Here is a 27,087-nt window from a genome sequence, read left to right on the forward strand (position 1 = left end):
TGATATATCCTTTTATTAATAGATTGATTAGACTTGTTCTTACTCTTTCTGTATCAATTACAACTACAGAGCGGGCATTTTCAATTATGAAAATAATCAAGACAAAGCTCCAAAACAATATGGAAGATAATTTCTTCAATGATTGTCTAATTGTGTATATAGAAAAGGAAGTTGCTGAAAAATTTAGCAGTGATTCAATCATAGATGAATTTAGTTCTATGAAAGAGCGTAGAGCTCAATTTACTTCTAAAAAAAGATGTTGAAATTTCAAAGTATGTTAACATAACTTTTATCTTTTTTCAATTGAAAATAGTTACATTTATATTACATGGTTATATATATATATTGCATAGGTGACATATTGGAGAGCAACTTCTTATAATGTGCAAATTGGATGGTTTGTGATGTTATAAAATATTTAATCAAAGGTTATCTTTTTTGTTAATTTTTGTTATGACTGTACCGCATATTTATGAATAGACGTACCTTTATAATTAAATTTAATATTTGATATTTTTAGATGTCATATATTTAAATAGAAGAAAATTATTTTGAACATAATATATTAAGATAATTTTATTAGGAGAAAATTTTGGCCCCCCTAAAAAAAAATCCTGGCTCCGTCACTGGTGATATTAGCTCGTTAGGACTCCTAAGAAAAAAAGGCGGAACAAGTTTACTATTTTTTTTTTTATTTTTTCATATATCGAATGCAAAATCAAGGTGGAGATGTGTTAGCATTAAATAACATGCAAGTGGCTTTCCATCCTCCGTGTCTTTTGGTCAGATGCAATGGGGTAAGAAGCTAAATTTCTACCGTCCTACAGTCGTACTAGTATGAAGGCCAAGTTTTGTTTTCCTTTGAAGTCGAAAATCAGCAATAATCTTGGTTCATATACTGTACAAATTTCAGTCGCAATTTTGCCTATATAAAGAGGGACTTTCAAAAGCCTTGGATTGCACCACACTACATTGCTTAAACGTCGAGAGACAGAGAGCTCAGGGAGATTTTTCCATTTGTCTAAATTTATTTATATTTATTTTTTGTATTGCCTCTTTCCTGTTTTGGAATTGGTCCTAAACTTTGAATGCTTCTTTATTGGAATTTGCTCACCTCCTCCTGCCGTAGACATAGATTTAATTGACTGAACCACGTAAATTTTTATGTCATCATCTTTTATTATTTTCTTCACATTTTATTATAATTCTCGTTATTATTTTTGTGGGTTATCAAATTAACTTTTCGTAACAATCCAGGCTGGATTCTAACACGTGAAATGTCGAATACCCGTAAAATGATATCTTCAACTGAAGCGGAGCAAAAAGATGATCACTTTAAAGAGTTTTTCCAGAGGTTGCAACCAAAGAAGCTTGTAGAAGGGGAGCTGCTGGCTAATTACCAAGGCATTTGGTTTGTTGCAGATTTACTTCGAGCTACACTAACCTTTCAAAAGCACTTCAAAGCCAATGACTCTGACATTTTTTTGGCCACCATGGCAAAATCAGGAACCACATGGCTGAAAGCCCTCGCCTTCAGTATTGTTAACCGTAACAATCATTCAGTTGATGAGAGCCCTTTGCTCTTCTCCAACCCTCATTATCTGGTTCCTTTTCTCGAGATGCATCTGTACAAGGATGGTAATATTCCTGATATAGATGCTATGCCTTGCCCGCGAATCCTTGCGACTCACCTACCTTATCAATTGCTTCCAAGCACCATTTTGGATTGTTCCAACAGTCGAATCATCTACCTTTGCCGAAACCCTTTGGATGTATTCACCTCTACGCGGCACTTTGTGCTGCAAAATGGTTTTGCATCAAGGCCATCGGCGTCTCTTGATGTACCTTTTGAAACATTTTGTCAGGGCATATACCCGTATGGTCCATTCTGGGACCATTGTTTGGGATATTGGAATGCAAGCTTGAAGGACCCTCAAAAAGTGTTGTTTTTGAAGTATGAGGATCTAAAAAAGGATATCAATAGCTCCGTGAAGAAGATAGCTGACTTCTTAGGATATCCACTTTCAGCTGAGGAAGAGGAAGCAGGTTTGGTTGAAGAGATAGCAACGCTTTGTAGCTTCGAAAATCTTATGAATTTGAACTGTAACAAAGAGGGGGAGATACAAACTGTTTTTAGAGCTAAGCATAATTCCTTTTTCAGGAAAGGAGAAGTCGGTGATTGGGTGAATTTGGTTCCTCCATCCATGGCCAACCGACTCGAAAAACTGATGCAAGAAAAGTTTGGTGAATCAGGGTTGACACTGGATATCCATGGCAATTCTGTCTGAAGAAGATGAATGTTGGATAGGACGGATCCAAGTTTCAACAGTTTTTCCTCAAAAAACAAAGAAAACAAAATAAAAGGCCTAATTCAGTTACGTTCAAATTGTTTGTTGCTTCAATTACAATCATAAACCCAAGTTTGTAATAATTCAATGTGTGTGTTTGTTGCTTATTGTAAGACCGAAATTATCAGTTTTGGACAATGTTAGTATATATCTACGCACATGCGAGTTTTTTTCAAGTAGTTATTTACTAAAATGGCTTGCCACCTTTTTTCCGGTTTGTAATATCTCAAATTCCTGATTTAAGGAATTAAATCAGAAATTAATTGAATGTTTACATAATTGGAATTAATTACAATTAATTGACCTAATTATTACCTGAGCAACCATTATCACATTTATGCCCCATGTTCAGCCGATTACCCTAAACAACTATCACCATAGTTGTGCTTCCATGTTCAGCCGATAGCCTTTCTTCGTTTTTTGTTTCACCTCTTTGGTTTTATTATGGCTATTAAATATTATGGGATTTAATAAAAGATTTAGACATGTAGAGATTAGAGTTTGATAAGAAGAATGGCATTTCTTTCCAAGGACACGCGAAAAGAAAGGGATATACCAGCAACTTATTGTTCATAGCTTCATATTGCCCAACTTGCTGGCTTCTCGAACTAGATAATTAATTTGTAGGAGAAGTTATCATAAATGAAAAAAAAAAACATTTACATGTTCTTGTTGAATGGCAGACTTGATTAAGGTAGTTTTGTGATCCAAAAGTTGCACGAAGCCGGTAAAAGCATGGATGATCTTTCTTTTTGACCTTTCAAACAAAAAGCTGGTCCATGATATGGTGACCCAAATTCTTTTGGACGCTAGACATAATGAAAAGTTGAAAACATCCACTTGGAGTTGCTCTGACTGGTGACAGTTGGTGTTCCACCCAATAAAACAATTATCTCAATCCACATTCGATACGAACAAAAAAGTAGACTAATCAAAGGAATTGAAAAAAAGGATTAAATTCTTCATTAAATTGTAGATCGAAAGTTTGAATCTCATTTATAGTGAAAAAAAATTTAAAAATGAGTTAGAACATTTTTTTAATTTAGTCAGGTCTGTAAATTTGTTAATTCAATTTACAGTCTAATAAAATAGATTATGTTGTATAAATAGTATCGTTCAAAAAAAAAAAAGAATTAAAGATGGGGGTGTTAAATAAGTAGTGCTCCCTACTCCATCCTAGTAAGAAATTAAACTTGGCATACAGGGGTATTACATTAATTAGCATTTGATACCTTCCTAGGAAAAAGAGGCAAGCATATATTCTCTTCACATGCTTGTTTCTTGGTGGGAAACCTTTTTTTAGAAAAAAATTTTATTAAATGTCAGATGAATGTGTAAAATATAAAATTAAATTGGTATAAATCATTTTTTTTAAAAAAATTGAATGATAAATGGAGCGGGGTGGGTACCCGGTAACCCGACCTTATCTCAGCAGATACTCGATTATAGGGTACCCGCTGATATGCGGGGCGGGTAAGGGTCAGAAAACGGCTTACCCGCAAGGCGCGGGTCGGATCAGCCAAATGGTGAATGGGTTGGATACCCGACCCGCGTCCACCCCTAACTGCTACTGACGAACTTGAGCAAGAGATGTTGTCAACTTCACCATCACCACCACAAGATGAGTCTAGAAGATCTACCAGAAAGAGGAGACATTCTAGTAGATATAATCCTAATGAGTATGTGTTGCTAATATATGGAGAGGAACCTGAGTTCTACAATGAGGTTCTAGAGTACGAGAGAAAAGAAGATTGGTTGGAAACTATGCAAGAGGAGATAATGTCCTTACATAAGAATCACACCTATGACCTGATGAAATTGGCTACGAGCAAGAGAGCACTAAAAATGGAATAGATTTTTAAGTTGAGGACTCAAGAGCACAACTCACTACTAAAGTAGAAGGCAAGATTGGTTGTGAACAAATTCAGTAAGAAGGGTGATTTGAAACGCGATTGAGATGAAATTTTATCAGTTTGCGCGTACATTGCTTTTGTTTGGGAGGCAAGTTTTTTTGGCCTATTTTTAATACACAAAATTTTTTTATAACTTTGTCTCTAATAACTTTCTAAAACACTCTACGATTTTTCAAAATATACACCCCAAAAAGTCAAAAATACACAAAGTTTTTTCTTTCTTTTTTCTTTTCTTCTTCTTCCTCTGTCGTTTCAACCCATCAATATCGGCTGGCATTCCGCAAGCACCCTTCTTCGCCCTCCCCCCCTCCCCCAACACCATTTTTTTCTCTCGCCCCATCTCTTGTCCTTCCGCTTTTCCTTCCTTCTTTCTTCCTCCCTCACTCCTCCTCTCCTCTCCTTTCCCCCTTCCTTCTCTTCCCTCTCTCCCTCACCTCACCCCTATTTCTCACAAATTCATAGATGCTGTGATTTTTGTCACAGACACAATCTAAATGTCTAAAGTTTTAATAAATCGAGAAAGTTTTCACCCTTTGAGATTTTAAGGGATAATATTATCCAAAATTTAATGATAAACTTAAGATGAAATTGAGAGATTTATTTATATTAGAAGGCTATTAATGATTTGTAGACTTCTATGACCCTTAAAATTACAGTGTATATAATATTTTGATACATAAATGTGCCCTAACTCTTAATACCTCGGCCAAATTACACAAACAATGACGACACAGATAACTTAAAAATAAAGATTTAATATAGAATTTTAGTATATTTAAAAAACTTCAACTTATCTCAGGTCAACTAATTCGTTTCACAATGACTTTTCTTCACTAACCAAATGCCACGAGAAATATCCATCTTTTATCACAAGGATAGTCTTTTGCATAATTGGAATATTGAAAAATCACATAATTTTCAAACCATCCTTAGCATTATTATGGGATCATGTAATTCTAATGCTCGACTCAAACTCGATTAATAGAGCTGTGAAGCTAGTACCACCCATTTGTTGGAATTTTTTTGCTTTGGCACTATTATTAGTTATCCATAAAACTCTATAATGGTGTGTTCCATAGCGAGATAGACACATCCTAGATTACAATTTTTTTAATTTTGATTAAAAGATATTTTCACGAGCACTTCAGGTTTTTTGCCTCTTTTTTCTGAGTTATAGTCCGGCAAATAGCTTCCAAATTCGATTAATTTTCATATGGACTAACCAACGTAGTTCCTTTTCATTTTTCTTGTTCCTTTTTTTTTTTTGAGAGAAGAGGGGGGGGGGGGAGTGTTCGGAAGACCGGGCCATATTTAGACTGACACATTATAAATGGTGTCCAGATGTATAGGTAGCTCAATAATTGACAAAGCAACTGAATGCAAGTCACCTTCTCTTGTCTGCAACAAAGTCGGCAATAAATAATCCTTAAAAAACAGTAAGGATGATTGACAAAAAAGAAACAAAAAAGTGGCTATAAATACTAAATATTGTAGCAGTAACAAGTTTAATTTGATTCAGAGTTTCAGATGATTGAGACATAGGGATGGTAATGAGGCAGGTGGCTCTGTTTTTAAACTCGGTTCGGACCGGCTGATCCGACTAGTTGAATCGGGAATGTGTCAATTGTTCGGTCTGAGTTAATCCTAAAAATTGGACAATAAAAAATTCTGTCAAATCATGTCAAAAATCGAGTTTGACTGGAAAATATAAACCAAGTCTCTTTTTGTTTTGAAATGTCAAAATATTTTTAATATTATGTTTTGACCCCTAAGTTATTAAAAATTTTTAATATACTTCAAATATTTCATATTTTATAAATGTTGTCTTAAATTTTGGTGTTATTTTTCAATTAAATCCATAATTTTAATTCTAAATTTGTTAATGCTCATTAAATAATATAAATTGCTACTTGATTGATCTAATTTATTTGTATTTTTCTGTTAAATATATTTGAGACATCAAATATATATGCAAATGCCCTGCGAGAGAAGCAGGGCGGGGTGGGGAAGGGGCTTGGTGTGATTTCCGAGAACGACAAATAAATTTATTCTTATTCTAGGATTGATCCAACCATCAATGTACATAACAATTGAGTTTTGCTATAAAATCATTAATCCAGAGTTCAAAAAAGTAACCAAACATTGGATTACGCTTTGCTTGCAACCTTACTCCATTTCTTTCTTTTATAAAAAGGTCCAACTTTATTTCATTTGATTGTCCGTGATCCCAAGATTTTCAAAAAGTAGGATTATATTTAGAAATTCGAAGACGAAGCTGATATTGGTCTGTTTGGTTAGCCTGATTTGTTTTAAAAAAAAAAGTCAAATATTAGTTAACTTGTACCATAAACATAATTTTCAATCACATTTTTACCTTACACACGTCATACTATAAAAAGTGTTATAGAGTGTTATTCCAAATAATCTCTTATCCAAACACATTATTTGTCGTGGGATGAGGAATGGATGAGATAATTGATATTATGATTTTTTTAAAAAGTTATTTTGACTTAAATTTTGGTAACCGTAAGATTAAAGTTAAACTTACGAAACATAAAATTAATTTTTTTTTGTATGTAATTTTCAACCTCAAGCATAATACTCAAAAGAGACTATAGCATTTTTACATGAATGATCCAATATGAGCCAAGCCTAACATAATATATATTGCATGGCATTAAATGCAAAGTTAGACATCAATTTATCGTGAGCAGGGAGTAAGTTGGGATCTACTAGAATCTTTATATTGTATAAGATCAAGTTTCCGAAACCTTCACAAGTCCAGCTGGGTACCCTTTCCTTGACTAACTTTTATGTATAGAACTCAGGTATGTAGAAATTTATCAGGAATAGAGGTGTTTGAGGACACTTTCTGATTTGATTGTATTTATTGATTGTCTGGTTTGTAAAGTCCTAGGAAGGCCTTGTTCCTTCAATAGCATGTTTTCTCTATCCTGTCATGAAAAGTATGTACAGCCATTTGCTAGCTATGATTTCTTGCATATCTCTGCTTCTTGTTGGTTTTCTATTACTGTTTTGAGTGTGTGTAAAATGATATCCGATAATTTACTATTCGAGTTAGAGATAATATTCAGTCAAAAAATTCTTTGTTAGCTTTTGGCTCCATGACTTTGTTAGGAAGACATGTTAAGCCACTCCGTCAAAAGCTAGTAATATTTTTGTTTGGCCTTGAGTAGTTTGTTAAAAAGGTATTGACCTCACTAATACTTAACTAGCTAACTTCTAAGCTAATTTGGGATATTGTCCTTGTTATGTTAATTTTCTGCCTTATTTGTTCTCGTCTTGATTAAGATTCTAATCGTGATTGAGTTTTGTTGTAGGTAAATATAAGAGAGTTTATTTTTTTGCTCAAGCTACTTGTTACCTACTAATTATTATACTACTTTATGCAGACTTGTATTGCTTGTTCAAACTCTTTTGGCCTCTAATCCACAGCTACTAATTGATTGAAGAACAATGAAGACAAAGTTGTGTTTTGCTCTTGAAGTGTTTCGGCAGTAGCTGCTAGCTAAGTTTAGGACTTAGATTTATTTTTGTAAAGCTGTAGCAGGATGTTGAACTTAAGTATGATATTTTGGCATTTCGAATGTAATGGATGTCTTCTGTTTTTAATTAACAGGCTTTGTTGTTATTTTTCTCAATTCGTAAATTGAATTGTTGGATTGATTAATTCCAGTATAATTTTCTTTATCAAACTACACGGTTACAGTATATCGTCACTAATTAGACTTCTCCACTGACAATGAAATGTTGTCACTAATTAGTATCTCTAAACTTAAAGCCTACAGTGATGACAAAAAGTTGTCAATATCACGTCTATTTTAGTGACAAGCGTGAACCAAAGTTGTTAGTAATTAGTCAATACAAGCAACAATCATCAAGAAGTTTCAGTGACAATGTTACTGGGGCCATCAAGGGGCCATCAAGAAGTTTCGTTCTTCTAGCTTCTATGCCTCGCTACCTAATACGGATAGTACGGCATATAATAATAATAAAAACAATAATAATAATAACTACTACTATTACTCCGTCCGTCCCACTATGATAGTCATGTTTTTCTTTTTTGTCTGTCCCAACTTGTAGTTCACTTTTCAATTGAAGAATGTAGTTGTCTTTTAATTTCTCTAAAATACCCTTATTTAATGTAAGTTGTCATTACTATGAACTATTTTATTTAATATAGATTGTTAGTATTGAATATAACCTATCCCATTTAATGCATTTAGATTTTCCAAAACATATTGATATATGAAAAGCCAACTTTATTTAATGTAAGGGTATTTTAGGAAAATAGCAATCTAAATTTGTTTTTCAACAAAGTTAACTACTTTTTCTTAAACTGTGTGAAAAAAAAATTAGGACTATCAAAATGGGACAGAGAGTAATTTTTACTGTACCAATTTTAAAATTTTTTGTAAGGTAGAACTTTACATCGGGGTGCACTTGAAAGAGATACACATTATGACTACCTAACTTGGGGTACCTCGCACATTAAAGCACCTACTCTATTATCGAATGGAACTAATATAGAATCCTTTTCCACCAATTAAATATGACAAGACTTCAAGTATGGTTATCCTCTCACTCTCGACTGTATGATTGATGATTACGTGGCAAACTTTTGAGTAACAATATGAATGACACAATTCACAGTTGAGTTGATCTGTCCTAACTTGGATGTCTAGATAGTAATATATTAAAGGACAGTTGATCATCTTTATATAAACTTCAGCATTTCATTACTAATTGGTGCAGCACATAAGTATTGACTCAGAATTTGCAGGTATCAATCCAAAAAAAAAAAAAAAAAAAACACACACACACACACACACACATAGAGATTTTCGTTCAAGTAATCCAGGAGATGTCATCTTCAACTGAAGTGGAGCAAAAAGATGATCACTTTGAAGAGTTTTTCCAAAGGTTGCAACCAAAGAAGCCGATAGAAGGGGGCTTGCTGGCTAATTACCAAGGGGTTTGGTTTGATGCAGATTTACTTCAAGCTACATTAACCTTTCAAAAGAATTTCAAAGCCAATGAGTCTGACATTATTTTGGCCACCATGCCGAAATCAGGCACCACATGGCTTAAAGCCCTCACCATCAGTATTGTTAACCGCAACAATCATTCAGTTGATGAGAGCCCTTTGCTCTTCTCCAACCCTCATTATCTGGTTCCTTTTCTCGAGATGTATCTGTAGAAAGATGGTAATATTCCAGATATAGATGCTATGCCTTGCCCGCGAATCCTTGCAACTCACCTACCTTATCAATTCCTTCCAAGCACCATTTTGGATTGTTCCAACTGTCGAATCATCTACCTTTGCCGAAACCCTTTGGATGTATTCACCTCTACGCTGCACTTTGTGCTGCAAAATCGTTTTGCATCAAGGCCATTGGCGTCTCTTGATGTACCTTTTGAAGAGTTTTGTCAGGGCATATACCCTTATGGTCCATTCTGGGACCATTGTTTGGGATATTGGAATGCAAGCTTGAAGAACCCTCAAAAAGTGTTGTTTTTGAAGTATGAGGATTTTAAAAAAAAAGTATCACTAGCTCCGTGAAGAAGATAGCTAACTTTTTAGGTCATCCATTTTCAGCTGAGGAAGGGGAAGCAGGTTTGGTTGAAGAGATAGCAACGCTTTGTAGCTTCGAAAATCTTAAGAATTTGAACTGTAACAAAGAGGGGGAGATACAAACTGTTTTTAGAGCTAAGCATAATTCCTTTTTCAGGAAAGTGCCATTGACTGAATCTTAAATTCACCAAACATTGTTACTGAATGGACCTAAATGAAATAAACTTGACGATTTAGGCCATAAACTTTTTAAAATTAAGAGTTTAAAGTGCAAAGTATCGAGAATACAAATTTAAGATACAAAGTGAAAAAATGATAAAAGTTTAAGGGTATAAAGTGAAATTAGTCCAATTAGGATTAACCCTTAAGCAAGGGCCAACGCTCATCAGATTAATGACTTCCTTGGATCTTGTTTCATTTTCCTTGTCATTTTACGCACCAAGCCTGGCAAATTTTAGTAAAAGAATTTTTTTATATGAAATTCGTTTAAACCGTTTTAGTATTTTGTTAAATAAATTTTTTCATCCTTTAGTTTTTAAATAATAACTTTATATCTCTTGAAGTATTGAAAGGTAGCCTCAAACTAGCATCTATTATCGTTCCTCTAACTTCTATGCCTTGCTACCTGATACGGATAGTACGGCGTATAACGATAATAATAATAACTACTCCTATTAATTTTTACTGCACCAATTTTAAAATTTTTTGTAATGTAAAACTTTACATCAAGATGCACCTTAAAGACATACATATTATGATCACCTAACTTGTGGTACCTCGCACATTAAAGCACCTACTTTATTATCTGTAGCCAGCTATGATCCAATGGAATTAATATAGAATCCTTTTCCACCAATTAAATGTCACAAGACTTCAAGTATGGTTAGCCTCTCACTCTCATCGACTGTGTGATTGATGCACACTGATATTTGACATATGAAAGAGAGGTCTCTCTTAGTAGTAATATTTATTTTGTAACTTTTATTGATGATTTTATCGGAAAAATTTTGTGTTTTGTTTTGAAATCTAAAGATCAGGTTTCATATGTGTTCAAAGATTTTCGTAGCTAAGTTGAGAGGGACACTAACAAATAGTTAAGTACTGAGGATCATTTGAAAACTAATGCAAGTCTCATGGGATCAAACTAGAAGTATCAATTGATTTTGATCATAGGGGAGCTGAAACAGAGCAGTGAGAGAATATTGATGAAAGTGATACTGCTACTAGGGGCGGGCAAAATTATCCGCTAACCCGAAAACCCGTCATATCCGATCCGATCCGATCCAAAAATTAGGATATCCTATTTTTATTATTTGATTGGGTCGAAAGAGGATCGGATACCCGTTAAGATGCGGGGCGGGTTAGAGTCACATAATTAAAAATCCGCGGGTACCCGATCCGCCCCGAAAATATATATTTTTTATTTTTATACACACACTATAAAATAATAAGTTAGAACTAAATAAGTAATTTTATTGAACAAATTGCATTACAAATATGAGAGACTATAGTTTATTTACAAGATTCATTTGTAAAGGCCATGATCTTATATTTTATAGAAAAAAGTTTAATTAATGTGAAACATATATATATATATTAAAAATTGTGTTACTTATTTCAAACTTTTTATTGATTTTGAATTCTTTTAATTTTTTTCCTTTATCTTATATTCTCTTCACATGCTTGTTTCTTGGTGGGAAATCTTTTTTTTAGAAAAAAATTTTATTAAATGTCAGATGAATGTGTAAAATATACAATTAAATTGGTATAAATCATTTTTTTAAAAAAAAATTGAATGATAAATGGAGCGGGGTGGGTACCAGCTAACCCGACCTTATCTCAGCGGGTACTCGATTATAGGGTACCCGCTAATATGCGGGGCGGGTAAGGGTCAGAAAATGGCTTACCCGCAAGGCGCGGGTCGGATCAGCCAAATGGTGAATGGGTTGGGTACCCGACCCGCGTCCACCCCTAACTGCTACTGACGAACTTGAGCAAGAGACGTTGTCAACTTCACCATCACCACCACAAGATGAGTCTAGAAGATCTACCAGAAAGAGGAGACATTCTAGTAGATATAATCCTAATGAGTATGTGTTGCTAATATATGGAGAGGAACTTGAGTTCTACAGTGAGGTTCTAGAGTACGAGAGAAAAGAAGATTGGTTGGAAACTATGCAAGAGGAGATAATGTCCTTACATAAGAATCACAGCTATGACCTGATGAAATTGCCTAAGAGCAAGAGAGCACTAAAAATGGAATAGATTTTTAAGTTGAGGACTCAAGAGCACAACTCACTACTAAAGTAGAAGGCAAGATTGGTTGTGAACAAATTCAGTAAGAAGGGTGATTTGAAATGCGATTGAGATGAAATTTTAACCATACAATTCTCTTGTCGAGCTCTACGCATCTACTGATTTAGATGTTGAATTTTCTCTTCATTTGGTAATACCTTTCCAAATCCACTTCTTTGACATTTATAGTTTGGGAGATGAATTTGTTATAATTTTACTTGATTGATATTGGTGATATTGTTGTTATCCGGATATTTTTGGTAAACCTGTGTGTTCCCATTACTGTGATATTGGAGATTTTTTAACTGGACTAGGTCCCATGATTTTTTCAAATTGGATTTTCTATGTTAAAAATTTTGGTGTCACGTGTCTTTTGTTTTTTTTTTTTTTTTGCATTTTATTATTATTATTGATATTATTGTTTGGTGATTTAGTTTGTTCCTATCTTAACTGATACTTGAAAAAAGTAATTTGTTCTGAATTAAATATGATATTATATGCCTGCACCAGTACCCTTTTCCATCACTATCTTGGATGTCTAGATAATATATTGACGGACGGTTGATCATCGCTATATAAACTTCAGCATTTCATTATTAATTGGTGCAGCACTTAAGTATTGGCTCAGAATTTTCTGGTATCAATCCAAAAAAAAAAACACACACACACACACACATAGAGATTTTCATTCAAGTAATCCAGGAGATGTCATCTTCAACTGAAGTGGAGCAAAAAGATGATCACTTTGAAGAGCTCTTCCAGAGGTTGCAACCAAAGAAGCCTGTAGCAGGGGGCCTGGTGGCTAATTACCAAGGCGTTTGGTTTTATGCAGACTTGCTTCAAGCCACATTAACCTTTCAAAAGCACTTCAAAGCCATTGACTCTGACATTATTTTGGCCAGCATGCCGAAATCGGGAACCACATGGCTTAAAGCCCTCACCTTCAGTATTGTTAACCGCAACAATCATTCAGTCGATGACAGCCCTTTGCTCTTCTCCAACCCTCATTATCTCGTCCCTTTTCTCGAGATATATCTGTACAAGGATGGTAATATTCCCGATATAGACTCTATGCCTTGCCCACGAATCCTCGCTACTCACCTCCCTTATCAATTCCTTCCTAGCAGCATCTTGGATTGCTCCAATTGTCGAATCATCTACCTGTGCCGAAACCCTTTGGATGTGTTCACTTCGTTGTTGCAATTCTTGCTGCAAAATGGTCTTATTTCAAGCCCATCGATGTCTATTGATGTACCTTTTGAAGAGTTTTGTCAGGGCATACACCCGTATGGTCCATTTTGGGACCATTGTTTGGGATATTGGGATGCAAGCTTGAAAAACCCTCAAAAAGTGTTGTTTTTGAAGTATGAGGATCTAAAAAAGGATGTCAATAGCTCCGTGAAGAAGATAGCCGACTTTTTAGGATATCCATTTTCAGCTGAGGAACAGGAAGCCGGTTTGGTTGAAGAAATAGCAATGCTCTGCAGCTTCGAAAATCTTAAGAATTTGGACTGTAACAAGGAGGGGGAGATACACGGCGCTTTTAGAGTTAAGCATAGTTCCTTTTTCAGGAAGGCAGAAGTTGGTGATTGGGTAAATGTACTAACTCCTTCCATGGCCAACCGACTTGAAAAATTGTTTCAAGAAAAGCTTGGGGAATCCGGGTTGACGCTGGAAATCAAGAGCAAATAGATCACTATGCGTGTTTCATGTGAGATTTCTCATTAGATTGTCATGCATGTTTCATGTGGATATCTCTCTCCCCTCTTGGACTAGTTCAGCAAATCTGATCAACGGTTCAGCTCCAAAAACGAGAAAACAAAAGAGAAGACCTAATACGCTTATCTTCAACTATTTGTTGCTTATTGCTGTGTAATGGTTGTATCAGTTACTTTTCATTCAGTTGTTGTATGACTAAAATATCACATATGCGTGCACCAAAATATCTTTATCATTTTGACTGGGTTCATTCCCTTCCTTGTTTTTTTCAAGCCGAAATGATAAATATGCTCATAGAATCGTGCTCAAAATGTTTCCTGATAGTAGGACTATTCTCATTTGAAACTCCAAGAAAAAAGGACAAAAGAAAATATTTGGGACTTAAGTCACATAATGGATTTTAGTCAGGAGAACTTTTTGTAAATCCTGTTTTGTGTTGTTTTTAATCACTAACGATGAAGTGTATTGTGGTTTTGCTATTTAGAGTTTTTGTTTATCTGAACTACAAGTTTTTTTTTTTTTTTTTTTTTGGCTTTCGTGCTTTGTTGGGGTGCCTTCACAAGCTCATGAATAATCTGTTCAACCATGTTACCATATACATCAACATATGTAAGTGTTCTTGGGGATTAAACCGTTCACCATATGTTTCCAATTTTGACTTTGACTCGATTATCTCCTTTTCTTACTTTTCCAAATGCAAATGACGTCCTCACAGAATTGTAGCTCAAAATTTTGTGTCATAATGGTAAACATCTCATAATGGTGTGTGTGATAATGGTACAGTCGGTTATCTCTCTTTCTTACTCTTTTTTTTTTTTTTTTTGGTGATAGGCTCTCTTTCTTAGTTCTATCAATTAATTTAATGAAAAGGTAGTGCTTTATATCAGTTTGCGCGTACATTGCTTTTGTTTGGGAGGCAAGTTTTTTTTGGCCTATTCTTAATACACAAAATTTTTTTATAACTTTGTCTCTAATAACTTTCTAAAACACACTACGGTTTTTCAAAATATACACCCCAAAAAGTCAAAAATACACAAAGTTTTTTCTTTCTTTTCTCTTTTCTTTTTCTTCCTACGTCGTTTCAACCCACCAATATCGACTGGCGTTCCGTGGCGGAGCTAGAAAAAAGTCTTAGTGGAGGCAAAAATAACACTAAAATTTTTTATCTACTCTTTTTCTAGTTTCTTAAGCAAAAATAAATAAATAAATTCACCAACAAGTACAAATTATACATATATTCCCTTAAAAACATAAAAAGACAAACTCAAAATTATTAATGTAATAATAATTTTATTTCAAAAACAAACTAAACTATTTACAATTGCTCACGACAAGTTTTCATATTTTGATAACGGTTTATAACTTTCTCATTTTGAACTTCACAAAGTATATTTTTCTCAATATAAGTAACTAAACTAAATTTTGTGACTCATTTTTTCACATCTTTTCTAAAAAACCTCTGGGGCACATTTAAAATTATATCAAAATTGTATAAGTATTATAGAAATTTAAGAGTGCAGTGGGGGCCGTGCCCCCACCTTCAATCCGCCCCTGCTGGCGTTCCGCAAGCACCCTTCTTCCCTCTTCCCTCCCTACAACACCATTTTTTTCTCTCTCCCTCTCTCTAGTCCTCCCACTTTCCCCTCCTTTCTCCCACCTTCACTCCTCCTATCTTCTCCTTTCCCCCCTCCTTCTCTTCCCCCTCTCCCTCACCTCACCCCTATTTCTCACAAATTCATAGATACTGTGATTTTTGTCACCGACACAATCTAAATGTCTAAACTTTTAATAAATTGAGAGATTATTCACCCTTTTAGATTTTAAGGGAAAATATTATCTAAAATTTAATGATAAACTTAAGTTGAAATTGAGAGGTTTATTTATGTTAGAAGGCTATTAATGATTTGCAGACTTCTATGACTCTTAAAATTACAGTGTATGTAATATTTCGATACATAAATATGCCCTAACTCTTGATACCTCAGCCAAATTACACAAACAATGACGACACAGATAAGTTAAAAATAAAGACTTAATATAGAATGTTATTATATTTAAAACACTTCAACTTTTATCTCTGGTCAACTAATTCGTTTCACAATGACTTTTCTTCACTAACCAAATGCCACGAGAAATATCCATCTTTTATCACAAGGATAGTCTTTTGCATAATTAGAATCTTGAAAAATCACATAATTTTCAATCCATCCTTAGCATTATTATGGGATCATGTAATTCTAATGCTCGACTCAAACTCGATTAATAGAGCTGTGAAGCTAGTACCACCCATTTGTTGGATTTTTTTTGCTTTGGCACTATTATTAGTTATCCATAAAACTCTATAATGGTGTGTTCCATAGCGAGATAGACACATCCTAGATTACAATTTTTTTAATTTTGATTAAAAGATATTTTCACGAGCACTTCAGGTTTTTTGTCTCTTTTTTCTGAGTTATAGTCCGGCAAATAGCTTCCAAATTCGATTAATTTTCATATGGACTAACCAACGTAGTTCCTTTTCATTTTTCTTGTTCCTTTTTTTTTTGGGAGAAAGGGGGGGTGAGTGTTTGGAAGACTGGCCCATATTTAGACTGACACATTATTAATGGTGTCCAGATGTATTTTTTTTTTCTGGCAACGATAGATGTTGTATAACTTACAACACCTAGTCTAAGGGAAGGGGCAGGGGGATGGTCAACTAAGACCAGCCACATATTGTGGCCAAATTGTGGGAGGCAGGGGTTGATCCCCTAACCTTCAGCATCACCATTATGGTGATGACCACTGGACCAAATGGCCAGTGGCAATGGTGTCCAGATGTATAGGTAGCTCAATAATTGACAAAGCAACTGAATGCAAGTCACTTTCTCTTGTCTGCAACAAAGTCGGCAATAAATAATCCTTAAAAAACAGTAAGGATGATTGACAAAAAAGAAACAAAAAAAGTGGCTATAAATAATAAATATTGTAGCAGTAACAAGTTTAATTTGATTCAGAGTTTTAGATGATTGAGACATAGGGATGGTAATGAGGCAGGTGGCTCTGTTTTTAAACTCGGATCGGACCGGCCGATCCGACTAGTCGAATCGGGAATGTGCCAATTGTTCGGTCTGAGTTAATCCTAAAAATTGGAAAATAAAAAATTCTGTCAAATCAGGTCAAAAATCGAGTTTGATTGGAAAATATGAACCCAGTCTCTTTTTTTTTTTTGAAAGGTCAAAATATTTTTAATATTATGTTTTGACCCCTAAGTTATTAAAAATTATTAATATACTTCAAATATTTCATACTTTATAAATGTTGTCTTAAAGTTTGGTGTTATTTTTCAATTAAATCCATAATTTTAATTCTAAACTTGTTAATGCTCATTAAATAATATAAAAAGCTACTTGATTGTTCTAATTTATTTGTATTTTCCTATTAAATATATTTGAGACATCAAATATATATAAATATACCTTTATTAATATTAACATGTTATTAGGTATTTTATGTGAAGGCCCCCCACTTCTCCCAAGGGCAAACCCAAGGGTATTCGCGGGACGCCTGTCCAACTCTCGCCAGGACTCAAGACAATTCGAATCGAACTTAACGATACATACCAAAATACTACAAGTCAAAATAAAGAAAAGTCACTTCCTTAACTAAATATTCAAATCTTACATCATGTTCACAAAAGGATACATCGAGTCCCAAAATACAACCATTAAAAGTCAACTACACATTTACAGCCCAGATTCCAATCAAAAGTATAATCTAGTCGGCTTTTCCAAAATCTTCCAATCCAACCTGTTAAGGAAAACAAACTAATGGGATGAGCCAATACTTAGTGAGGCCAGGAAACACACATGCAAACATATAATCCAAGTAGCCACAAATTACATAGTAAGTAAAGTTATAAAGTTCGAATAATTCACATTTCGAATAGGAAAAATAAACAGAAACAATTCAAGGATACTGTAGCTCTCAGGAGCTAAATTCCACGTAGTCGAGTCGAAGTCTTGATCACATTTCACGTTGACACTCTGTCAACCACATAAGTATCAAATCCATAGATACACCACTTTTCTTCGAATCCCGTCACCGTTACACCCCTTACTGGGCCCGCTCATCAAAGTTTTTTATAATACTCGAGTATATCATGGCAATATTGCACGAGTAATGCCAAGCAAGATCTCTCCAATAGATCATGCTCTACGAATATCTCATGGTTGGCTAAGCTTATCGACCAAGCCCATGCTGGCTCGATTCGCAAAGTTAACCAACGAGTTTGGGCGTCCCCCGAATACGAATACGAATACGAATATAAATACGAATACGAATATAAGTCAACGAGCAACGCTCAAATCGACGATTCCAAATAGGAATCACAAATACGGATCACATATACGAATCAAAACAAATACGAATCACATCCACATTACCATGTACAAGTCGGATATGAATTCATATAGCAAAATTCGAATATAATTTCATTTGAAAGAGCACGAGTGCGGTAAAGTACACTCTCGTCTCAAAATTTCAAATTTTCATAACGGATAAGAAACAGATAACCACTTAATATCAAATTCATGCACTTGACACTCACCAATCGAAACAAGGGAGTAAGTGCGTAAACGAGCCTTTAGGTGTTCCCCTCGAGATCCTCTTGTAGGTCTCCTTGAGCACCTGAGCAAATAGTAATTGTCTATTACACACTATCGCTTAAAACCCCTAATTATCGAGGAAGATTGCACACTTGTACAATCTAAAAAAATTTCACGAAAATGAGCCTTAATTACTCGTAAATCGAGGCTAAAAAATGAGGTTTTAAAATACAAGTGAAATCTGATTTTCATCTTTGAAATCAAGTGTAAAACGGTTTAGCAATATCGAAGGAAAATAGAGAGTTCGCAACCCTCAATTTCCTTTAAGTTCGGAAATTTCAGATTTGTCACCCATATTTTGAAAAATCGTATCTCATTCTCTACAATTCCAAAGTTGAAAAACTTAGTGCCATTGGAAACTACTTCCAAATTACTAAAAGTTCCTAGAAGACACTTTTCCATGATTCTAATTGGAAAATATTCGAAATTTAGCCCAAAATTGCTGTTTTAGAAAGTCAAGACAGATTTGGGTTGATTTTTGACAAAGTTTGAAAATTCGGCAAAATTCATACAATTAAAGCTAGCCTCTGAAATTTGGAACTCTATTAGAGTTGTAATCCAGGTTTAAAACAAAATAAGTGGAATGAGAATTGAAGTTTCGAGCACCAAGATATGGTAGCTCAAAGTTACCCAAATTTCCTTGTTAAACAAGGGTTTTCCAAAATCACGTCACGAACTTTGGAACTTTAGTTGAGCAATGAAACGGCCTCGGAATAATACCAAAATTAGCAGTATAATACTACCATATAAGGGTTGTTCCTCTACCAAATTTCATGGAGAAATAAGCACAGAAAGTGGGTTAACAAAACCGTTGAAATCACAAGAAATTCTAAGGCTAAGTTGCCTTTGAACTTCCGTTTTGTCGTTTCCAAACATTTGGTCAAGGAACATCTCAAACATGGTTCATTCCATTAGAAAATGTCCAAAATATTTTCAAGGTACATTCGATAGATGATTTACAATAAGAAACTTTGGATAACAAGTCCCAAACCGTAGTTAGTTTCAAATCTGTCCAAAACACTGTTTTCGTTCACAAAGTCAGTTTTGAATTTCAATCATAAATCACTCAATTCAACTTGGAATTGAGAATGGTTGGCGGCGTTAGAAAATAGACTCATAAGGCTATATTTTCTCAGAAGAAACTATTTTCAAAATCTATCCATAACAAGCTCATACGTGAGCATCAAATCACAGTTCATAATCTGCCTCCCAGTGACAAACGAAACAGGACAGCAATTTTTAAACGAATGGTTTGGCTCACTCGAGAGGAACCAGAATGTGTCTTTTATACCAAATGAAAGCTGGGAATGTCTAGTTTCCATTTCCACAAACGGCACTCAAATCTGACATCGGAGAGATGAATTATAGCCGAAACAAGATGACTGTCTGTTAGTGACGGGAATCATTTTCCAGTTTTCAAAACTTTGGAAATCACTTCATTTAACCAACTAAATCATATTATTTTTCCATGAAACTTTTTACACAATCAGTATAACATGTAAAAAACATAAACAAGCCATTAGAACCTCAAAATCTTGCACAAAAGTGGTTGAACAAACCAGGGGCAAAATGGTCACTTTTTCCCTTTGCACCTCATTTGAGTTTCCATCAATAACCCAACATTAATCCACCAATATAAGCACTAAACCAACATTACTTTCATCATCAATCACCAAATCAGTCCATATACCCAAGGTGGGAGTTTATAGAGCCCACACGACCAATTTTCCATCACAAACAAGCTACCCATAAACATGTAAGGGCTTAAACGTGCATTACTACTTCCATGAAGCAAGATTTGGAGAGTTGATCGGGCTCACCTTCTTAGATGCACAAGGACAGAATTTTCGGTCCCCTCTTGGTCCAAGAAATTCGTGAAAACAGCCCCTCCTTCTTAGCTAGATACAAACTCCAAGGGTTAAGCTAGTGTAGTTCAATTTTTGTGTGATTTGGTGATGTTTTGTGCAAGAAATGAAGCGGAAAAATTTGGAAGCTTGGAGTTGTTCTTCCTTCCTCCTTGGCCGCTGGAATGAGAGAGGGAAATGAGAGTGTTTGGCCGGCACTTGAGGTGAGAAGAGAAGGGTTTTGATCTGGTGTGATGCTCCCTTGAGAAGCCTAAGAATGTGTGGCCCAAAATGCTCCAAAAGTCAACTAAGGAGAGTGCGTGTACGCGCGAGTTTCGTGCTCATTTCCTCTTGGATTTGTTTCACTTGTGCATTAAACCTTTAATGCACTTATATTCATACTATTATTATTCACTCTTAATAGTCAAAAAATAAAGCCCTTAAGTCCCTTAATTGATCGCTCGCGTAAAAACGCGTACTTCCAATTATACGCGATAGAGCGAAATTTCTAAGAAATTCTTATAACGATAGTATTACTAACTAATAATTGAGCACTTAAGCATAAAAATACCTATTTTGAAACTAATATACAAGTCTCCAATTTTTCAAACTTTTTGTATCTTCAATTCAATTATTTACTCCAATCACGTATTCACTATTCTCACTTTACGAGTTTTCAAAAATTAAATTTTGAAACAAATCACTTTAAAAATATAATTAAGCTATAGAATCATGTAATTAGGTCTAAATAGACTAGAAAATAATATTCAGAACAAATGGGCAATTAAATATTTAAATAAGCTCGAAATGGAATTTAAAATAATAAATTTTACTAGTCCTCACATGAGTCGAGTTTTAACTCCTCAAATCTCAAATTAACTTTTCTTAATCTACTATTGCTCATTCTTACTTCTCCAAAATTAATATACTCTCGATTCAAATATAGTCTCGAAAAACGTGTACTCGTTGTTCCGAACTAAACGAGTTTTCAAAAAGTAAATTTTCTAACAAAACGTTTTAAAAACATAAGAGAGGTGTTTTTTCATATAAATGGATTTTAAGTAGTCGAATTAAATAATTCGGAGAAATTGAGTAAATAATACTTAAATAAACCAGTAATATATGACAAAAATAAGAAAATTTTCGGATCCTCACATTTTACATATAATATTTTAATTTTTAAATAATTTTTATTTATGACATCATCCGATTCAATCCCAATAGAATCTGGTTGAACCCATTAACCCCTAACCTCTGAGCTCGATCGAGTCGATATTCAGTCCAGTTCTGAAAACATAGGCTACAGGCACCCATCTCGCTGGGGGCTAATGGAGCAAGGGGATGGAGCACCCCACTTAGAAATGGGGCGGGGGGGCGGGGACATGCTCCCTCGCTCCGCCACCTCGCCCTGCCACCCACTAAAAAAAATAAATGTATAAATAAATATATATGTATATAATCATATATATAATATTTAATTTAATTAGTTACAAACTTATGATGATGATATTATTAGTTATATGTATTATATAATGCATATTAGTATATATAATATAATTGATATTATTAATTATACTAATAATTATATATGTCTACTAATAGAAATTATTAATTAATTATACTAAATTTACTAATACATTTATACTAAATTCTTAATTACACTTAATACAATAACACTTTTTTCTCAAAAAAAAAAATACACAAGTACAATAATGAATTAGTGATTGTATTTGCGCTAAAAGTGAAAACTTGACTACTTTAGTTATATTTATTCCATTATTGTATTCAAATAGCTTTTGTTTGATTGTTTTTATAAGTTTAAATTGTGAAATTACAATAAATAACAACTTGATGATATGTTAATATTTTAATATTTTAATATTTATTTGCTAAAATTTGACTATAATAAAATTATATAATAAATTTTTATTAGTTTCGCAAATGTCCCTGCAAGAGAAGCAGGGCGGGGCCGGGAAGGGGCTTGGTGAGATTTCCGAGAACGACAAATAAATTTATTCTGATTCTAGGATTGATCCAACCATCAATGTACATAACAATTGAGTTTTGCTATAAAATCATTAATCCAGAGTTCAAAAAAGTAACCAAACATTGGATTACGCTTTGCTTGCAACCTTACTCCATTCCTTTCTTTTATAAAAAGGTCCAACTTTATTTCATTTGATTGTCCGTGATCCCAAGATTTTCAAAAAGTAGGATTATATGTAGAAATTCGAAGGCGAAGCTGATATTGGTCTGTTTGGTTAGCTTGATTTGTTTAAAAAAAAAAAGTCAAATATTTGTCAACTTGTATCATAAACATAATTTTCAATCACATTTTTACCTTACACACATCATACTATAAAAAGTGTTATAGAGTGTTATTCCAAATAATCTCTTGTCCAAACACATTATTTGTTGTGGGATGAGGAACGGATGAGATAATTGATATTATGATTTTTTTTAAAAGTTATTTTGCTAAATTGAATTCTAATTAAAGGTTAATATTCTAAGCACTTTTAAAATGTTCGAAAATGTACTCATTTGTTTCATTTGTTTTTTTCTCTTCTTATGATCTGTTAATATATGTTACATAATACTAGTAAATAATAAACAAAGAAAATAAAAAATAAAAATTCTTTTATTTTATTTTTTTTATTTTGTCGACACGGTAGTTTGTTCTATTCTATATCTACACCTACTCTACTAAGAGGGAAGAGATGGATTCAAATGGGTCAAGAGAGAATCTGAAGGGAACTGTGAAATTTTCAAAAAATACTAAAGGTGAATGCAAATCAAGAAATTCAATCCCAAATCTCTTGACCTGCACCAAGAAGAGCCTTAAAACTCTTTCGGCAGCCAACGACTTTAAAGCAAAGGTGGTTGGTTCTTTTACGCTGTAGTACTTGGTAAGTGCCTGATCTGTTGCACAGTGAGAAATGGACCACGTTCCCAAGTCAGCGACTGAGAACTGAAAACTGAGAAGTAGCTACGCAGGCTTGAAGTTTTAACAAATTGAGTCAACAAAGAGCAGTAATTGTTTTATTGCCCTTGCTGCTTTTATTCCTTGTCGTTGTCCCAACAAAGAGGAAATAAAAAAAAAGAAGAAGATACTGATCACTTGAATCCGAATCTGCGAATCCCAGAACGTACTTGAGCACAACAATACCATCTGCATCTTCTTCTCTCCATCCTTGCATCGGTTATTAGTAAGTTAATCTATCCCTTTTTGTTTATCAACATTTGGAGGAATTATGCTTAGAATTGCTTTTGAGAAGACTTAATTCAATTGATATATAACCAAGAGATCAATAAATCGCATTGAATCCGAAATTTTTTGGGTTTTTGACATCAAACCATTCGATCATCCAACCATCAATTTACCCCAGTTGAAGTATTCAATCTGCCGTGTCTGTTTCATTGTTACATTTCTTGCATTTCAGTTTCTTGGTCGTAGGATATATGGTTGTTGGCCAAAAGAGAAAAAAGGAAGAATCTTTTTCTGCTTTTCATTTTGGATGTGATATTGGGTTTTTGATGTAAACTTTATTGTTTCTGCCTTATTATTTTATGAAATAGAATTAGCTGATTTTAACATGAATGATATTTGAGCAGGATTGCTTCTGCTCCTGGAAAGGTTTTGATGACTGGAGGTTATCTAATTTTGGAGAGGCCTAATGCAGGGATTGTCCTGAGCACAAATGCACGATTTTATGCCATAGTGAAGCCACTTTATGAGGAAATCAAACCTGAGAGTTGGGCTTGGGTGAGTCTTTTTTTTTTTTTCATATTGTGAACTTTTCTTTCAGTAATAAGTATTTTCCACTTCATTCTTTATTATGCAAGTCATAAGTTTGAATACTATTTGTCCGAAGTTTACTCCCTGAGAAGAATGCTTGGTTCAGTAGAGGATAAAGAAACCCATATTATTTAAGAAAGTTAGAAGCCCTATGAAGTAATTAATTTGGTGCCATTTGATAACCAAATGATAAAAGGACTATGTCTTATATTAGGATGGGCTTTAACGAGGTTACTTGAATTGATCTTTTATTTGAAGCAGGCATGTTTTACCTAAGTTTCTTCATTCTTAATCAACCTCTCTCTAGTATGTAACTGTATGAAGTGTCTTTTTTCTCTACCTATGTATCTTTAACCATAATCAATTTATTTCGCAGAATTTGAATAGAGTTTGTTCTTATTAACTTTTAGGCATGGACAGATGTAAAATTAACTTCTCCACAGATGTCGAGAGAAACTATATACAAATTGTCCCTCAAACATTTAACTCTTCAGCCTGTGTCTTCAAGGTAAGTCTATCTGTTTTCACGCCTTACGTTGGTCGAACTATATCTGCTGATGTCTTTCCATTTAACTTCAATCATTTTTGTTTGCAATTTTACAATTAGATATATGTATGCTTTTGTGGAATTCTGGATTGGATTCGTGTTTTAAAAACCACATGCAAAGGATTCATGTATTAAATGGAATTCACTGGAGTAATGCCTTATGTTGTTGGCTTAATAGCAGTGCCTCAAGAAACCCCTTTGTAGAACATGCGGTCCAATATGCAGTGGCAGCAGCTCATGCAAAATTTGGCAAAGACAAGACAGATGCATTACAAAAGATACTTTTGCAAGGTAATGTCTGACATTTCACTCTTCATATTTGTTCGTTAAGCTGAATGAATATAAATGAATCCAAGTTGCTGATGGATTAGTCATGCAGGTCTTGATATTACGATTCTAGGATGCAATGAGTTTTATTCATATAGGAATCAGGTATTTCACGTTTCCTGTCATGTATCTTCAAGCCGTGACAGCTTAGTGGTGTTTAGTGATCATTTCCTTCTTGTCCCTCTTAACACAATGGCTGTCTCTAAATTAGTGGTTGACTTGAATCATATCTATGCACCAAAAAGCAATTTGCTAGTTGTTCGAGTGCCAGGTTTCATAATAATAAAAGCTTACTCAGTTTGACTCTTGCAATTGATGTTCTCTTAGCTTCCTTCGGCACAATCATCTATTACTTATATCATTGTGAGGTTCCTGTTCATGTTTAGCAAAGATTTGTAGTTCAATATCTTCTTGAGGTAGTCATGCTTTCCAGTTAACTAACCAATATAAGAATGGATTTTGTTATTTGGATCTTATTGTTTCGTATATGTCACTGTATACTTTCATAATTGAATGAAACTTTTCTAAGATCAACTTATATATGTGAGATTCTGAAGTGGAACTTTCCCTTGCAGATTGAGAAACGACTACAAAAAACTAAATTAGATCAGTCTTTTATATTAGGAAATTTTAGATATTTGAAGCTGCTGACTCTATCTAATTGAAGAAAAATGATGTACTTACTAGATTTACCAGACCCACTGATTTTAGGAACTCGTGTTAGCAAAATTTATTTTCTTTAGAACATTGATGTATACTTGTGAATTTGAATCAACCTCTGTTTCCACATAGGACTTGATAAAGTTTTTTTTTTGGCTTTCGTGCTTTGTTGGGGTGCCTTCACAAGCTCATGAATAATCTGTTCAACCATGTTACCATATACATCAACATATGTAAGTGTTCTTGGGGATTAAACCGTTCACCATATGTTTCCAATTTTGACTTTGACTCGATTATCTCCTTTTCTTACTTTTCCAAATGGAAATGACGTCCTCACAGAATTGTAGCTCAAAATTTTGTGTCATAATGGTAAACATCTCATTGGAATAGAAAAACTGAAATTTGGGAATTAACTATGGTGTGTGTGATAATGGTACAGTCGGTTATCTCTCTTTCTTACTCTTTTTTTTTTTTTTTGATAGGCTCTCTTTCTTACTTCTATCAACTAATTTAATGAAAAGGTAGTGCTTTATATCAGTTTGCGCGTACATTGCTTTTGTTTGGGAGGCAAGTTTTTTTGGCCTATTTTTAATACACACAATTTTTTTATAACTTTGTCTCTAATAACTTTCTAAAATACTCTACGATTTTTCAAAATATACACCCCAAAAAGTCAAAAATACACAAAGTTTTTTCTTTCTTTTCTCTTTTCTTCTTCTTCCTCCGTCGTTTCAACCCATCATTATCGGCTGGCATTCCGCAAGCACCCTTCTTCGCCCTCCCCCCCTCCCCCAACACCATTTTTTTCTCTCACCCTATCTCTTGTCCTTCCGCTTTTCCTTCCTTCTTTCTTCCTCCCTCACTCCTCCTCTCCTCTCCTTTCCCCCCTCCTTCTCTTCCCTCTCTCCCTCACCTCACCCCTATTTCTCACAAATTCATAGATGCTGTGATTTTTGTCACAGACACAATCTAAATGTCTAAAGTTTTAATAAATCGAGAAAGTTTTCACCCTTTGAGATTTTAAGGGATAATATTATCTAAATTTTAATGATAAACTTAAGATGAAATTGAGAGATTTATTTATATTAGAAGGCTATTAATGATTTGTAGACTTCTATGACCCTTAAAATTACAGTGTATATAATATTTTGATACATAAATGTGCCCTAACTCTTGATACCTCGGCCAAATTACACAAACAATGACGACACAGATAACTTAAAAATAAAGATTTAATATAGAATTTTAGTATATTTAAAAAACTTCAACTTATCTCAGGTCAACTAATTCGTTTTACAATGACTTTTCTTCACTAACCAAATGCCACGAGAAATATCCATCTTTTATCACAAGGATAGTCTTTTGCATAATTGGAATATTGAAAAATCACATAATT

The 27,087-nt window shown here is 34.1% G+C and overlaps 4 protein-coding genes and 1 long non-coding RNA gene across 5 annotated transcripts; 4 read left to right on the forward strand and 1 right to left on the reverse strand.

The window, feature by feature from the left end:
- The first annotated feature begins 856 nt into the window (after positions 1–856).
- LOC113705495 (cytosolic sulfotransferase 15-like) lies at positions 857–2,627 on the forward strand. Its single transcript, XM_027227360.2, has 2 exons — positions 857–1,154; positions 1,258–2,627. The coding sequence occupies exon 2, from the start codon at positions 1,278–1,280 to the stop codon at positions 2,286–2,288; it is 1,011 nt and encodes a 336-aa protein (XP_027083161.1). The 5' UTR covers positions 857–1,154; positions 1,258–1,277; the 3' UTR covers positions 2,289–2,627.
- Positions 2,628–9,146: 6,519 nt separating this feature from the next.
- Positions 9,147–9,482, forward strand: LOC140013779 (cytosolic sulfotransferase 8-like). Its single transcript, XM_072063892.1, has one exon. The coding sequence runs from the start codon at positions 9,147–9,149 to the stop codon at positions 9,480–9,482; it is 336 nt and encodes a 111-aa protein (XP_071919993.1).
- A 3,294-nt stretch (positions 9,483–12,776) lies between these two features.
- Positions 12,777–14,106, forward strand: LOC113706367 (cytosolic sulfotransferase 15). Its single transcript, XM_027228259.2, has one exon. The coding sequence runs from the start codon at positions 12,858–12,860 to the stop codon at positions 13,842–13,844; it is 987 nt and encodes a 328-aa protein (XP_027084060.1). The 5' UTR covers positions 12,777–12,857; the 3' UTR covers positions 13,845–14,106.
- A 3,387-nt stretch (positions 14,107–17,493) lies between these two features.
- Positions 17,494–20,527, reverse strand: LOC140013248 (uncharacterized). The gene is made up of 3 exons (XR_011820326.1): positions 20,338–20,527; positions 18,460–18,539; positions 17,494–17,660 (listed from the first exon to the last, which is right to left on the reverse strand). It is a non-coding gene; the product is annotated as an uncharacterized lncRNA (long non-coding RNA).
- A 2,770-nt stretch (positions 20,528–23,297) lies between these two features.
- Positions 23,298–25,820, forward strand: LOC113707119 (phosphomevalonate kinase, peroxisomal-like). The gene is made up of 5 exons (XM_072063893.1): positions 23,298–23,314; positions 23,971–24,124; positions 24,568–24,665; positions 24,886–24,995; positions 25,084–25,820. The coding sequence occupies exons 1-5, from the start codon at positions 23,298–23,300 to the stop codon at positions 25,332–25,334; spliced, it is 630 nt and encodes a 209-aa protein (XP_071919994.1). The 3' UTR covers positions 25,335–25,820.
- Positions 25,821–27,087: the final 1,267 nt, after the last annotated feature.

This window comes from Coffea arabica, chromosome 8c (assembly GCF_036785885.1).
Source record: "Coffea arabica cultivar ET-39 chromosome 8c, Coffea Arabica ET-39 HiFi, whole genome shotgun sequence".
NCBI lineage: Eukaryota > Viridiplantae > Streptophyta > Magnoliopsida > Gentianales > Rubiaceae > Coffea > Coffea arabica.

Bases quoted from the DNA above. Each gene is read 5' to 3' on its own strand.
- LOC113707119 (XM_072063893.1), top strand. The intron at 24,125-24,567 runs GTGAGTCTTTTT...ATTAACTTTTAG, and splicing joins AACCTGAGAGTTGGGCTTGG to GCATGGACAGATGTAAAATT. The intron at 24,666-24,885 runs GTAAGTCTATCT...GCTTAATAGCAG, and splicing joins CTTCAGCCTGTGTCTTCAAG to TGCCTCAAGAAACCCCTTTG.
- LOC140013779 (XM_072063892.1), top strand. From the start codon at position 9,147: ATGTCATCTTCAACTGAAGTGGAGCAAAAAGATGATCACTTTGAAGAG.
- LOC113706367 (XM_027228259.2), top strand. From the start codon at position 12,858: ATGTCATCTTCAACTGAAGTGGAGCAAAAAGATGATCACTTTGAAGAG.
- LOC113705495 (XM_027227360.2), top strand. From the start codon at position 1,278: ATGTCGAATACCCGTAAAATGATATCTTCAACTGAAGCGGAGCAAAAA.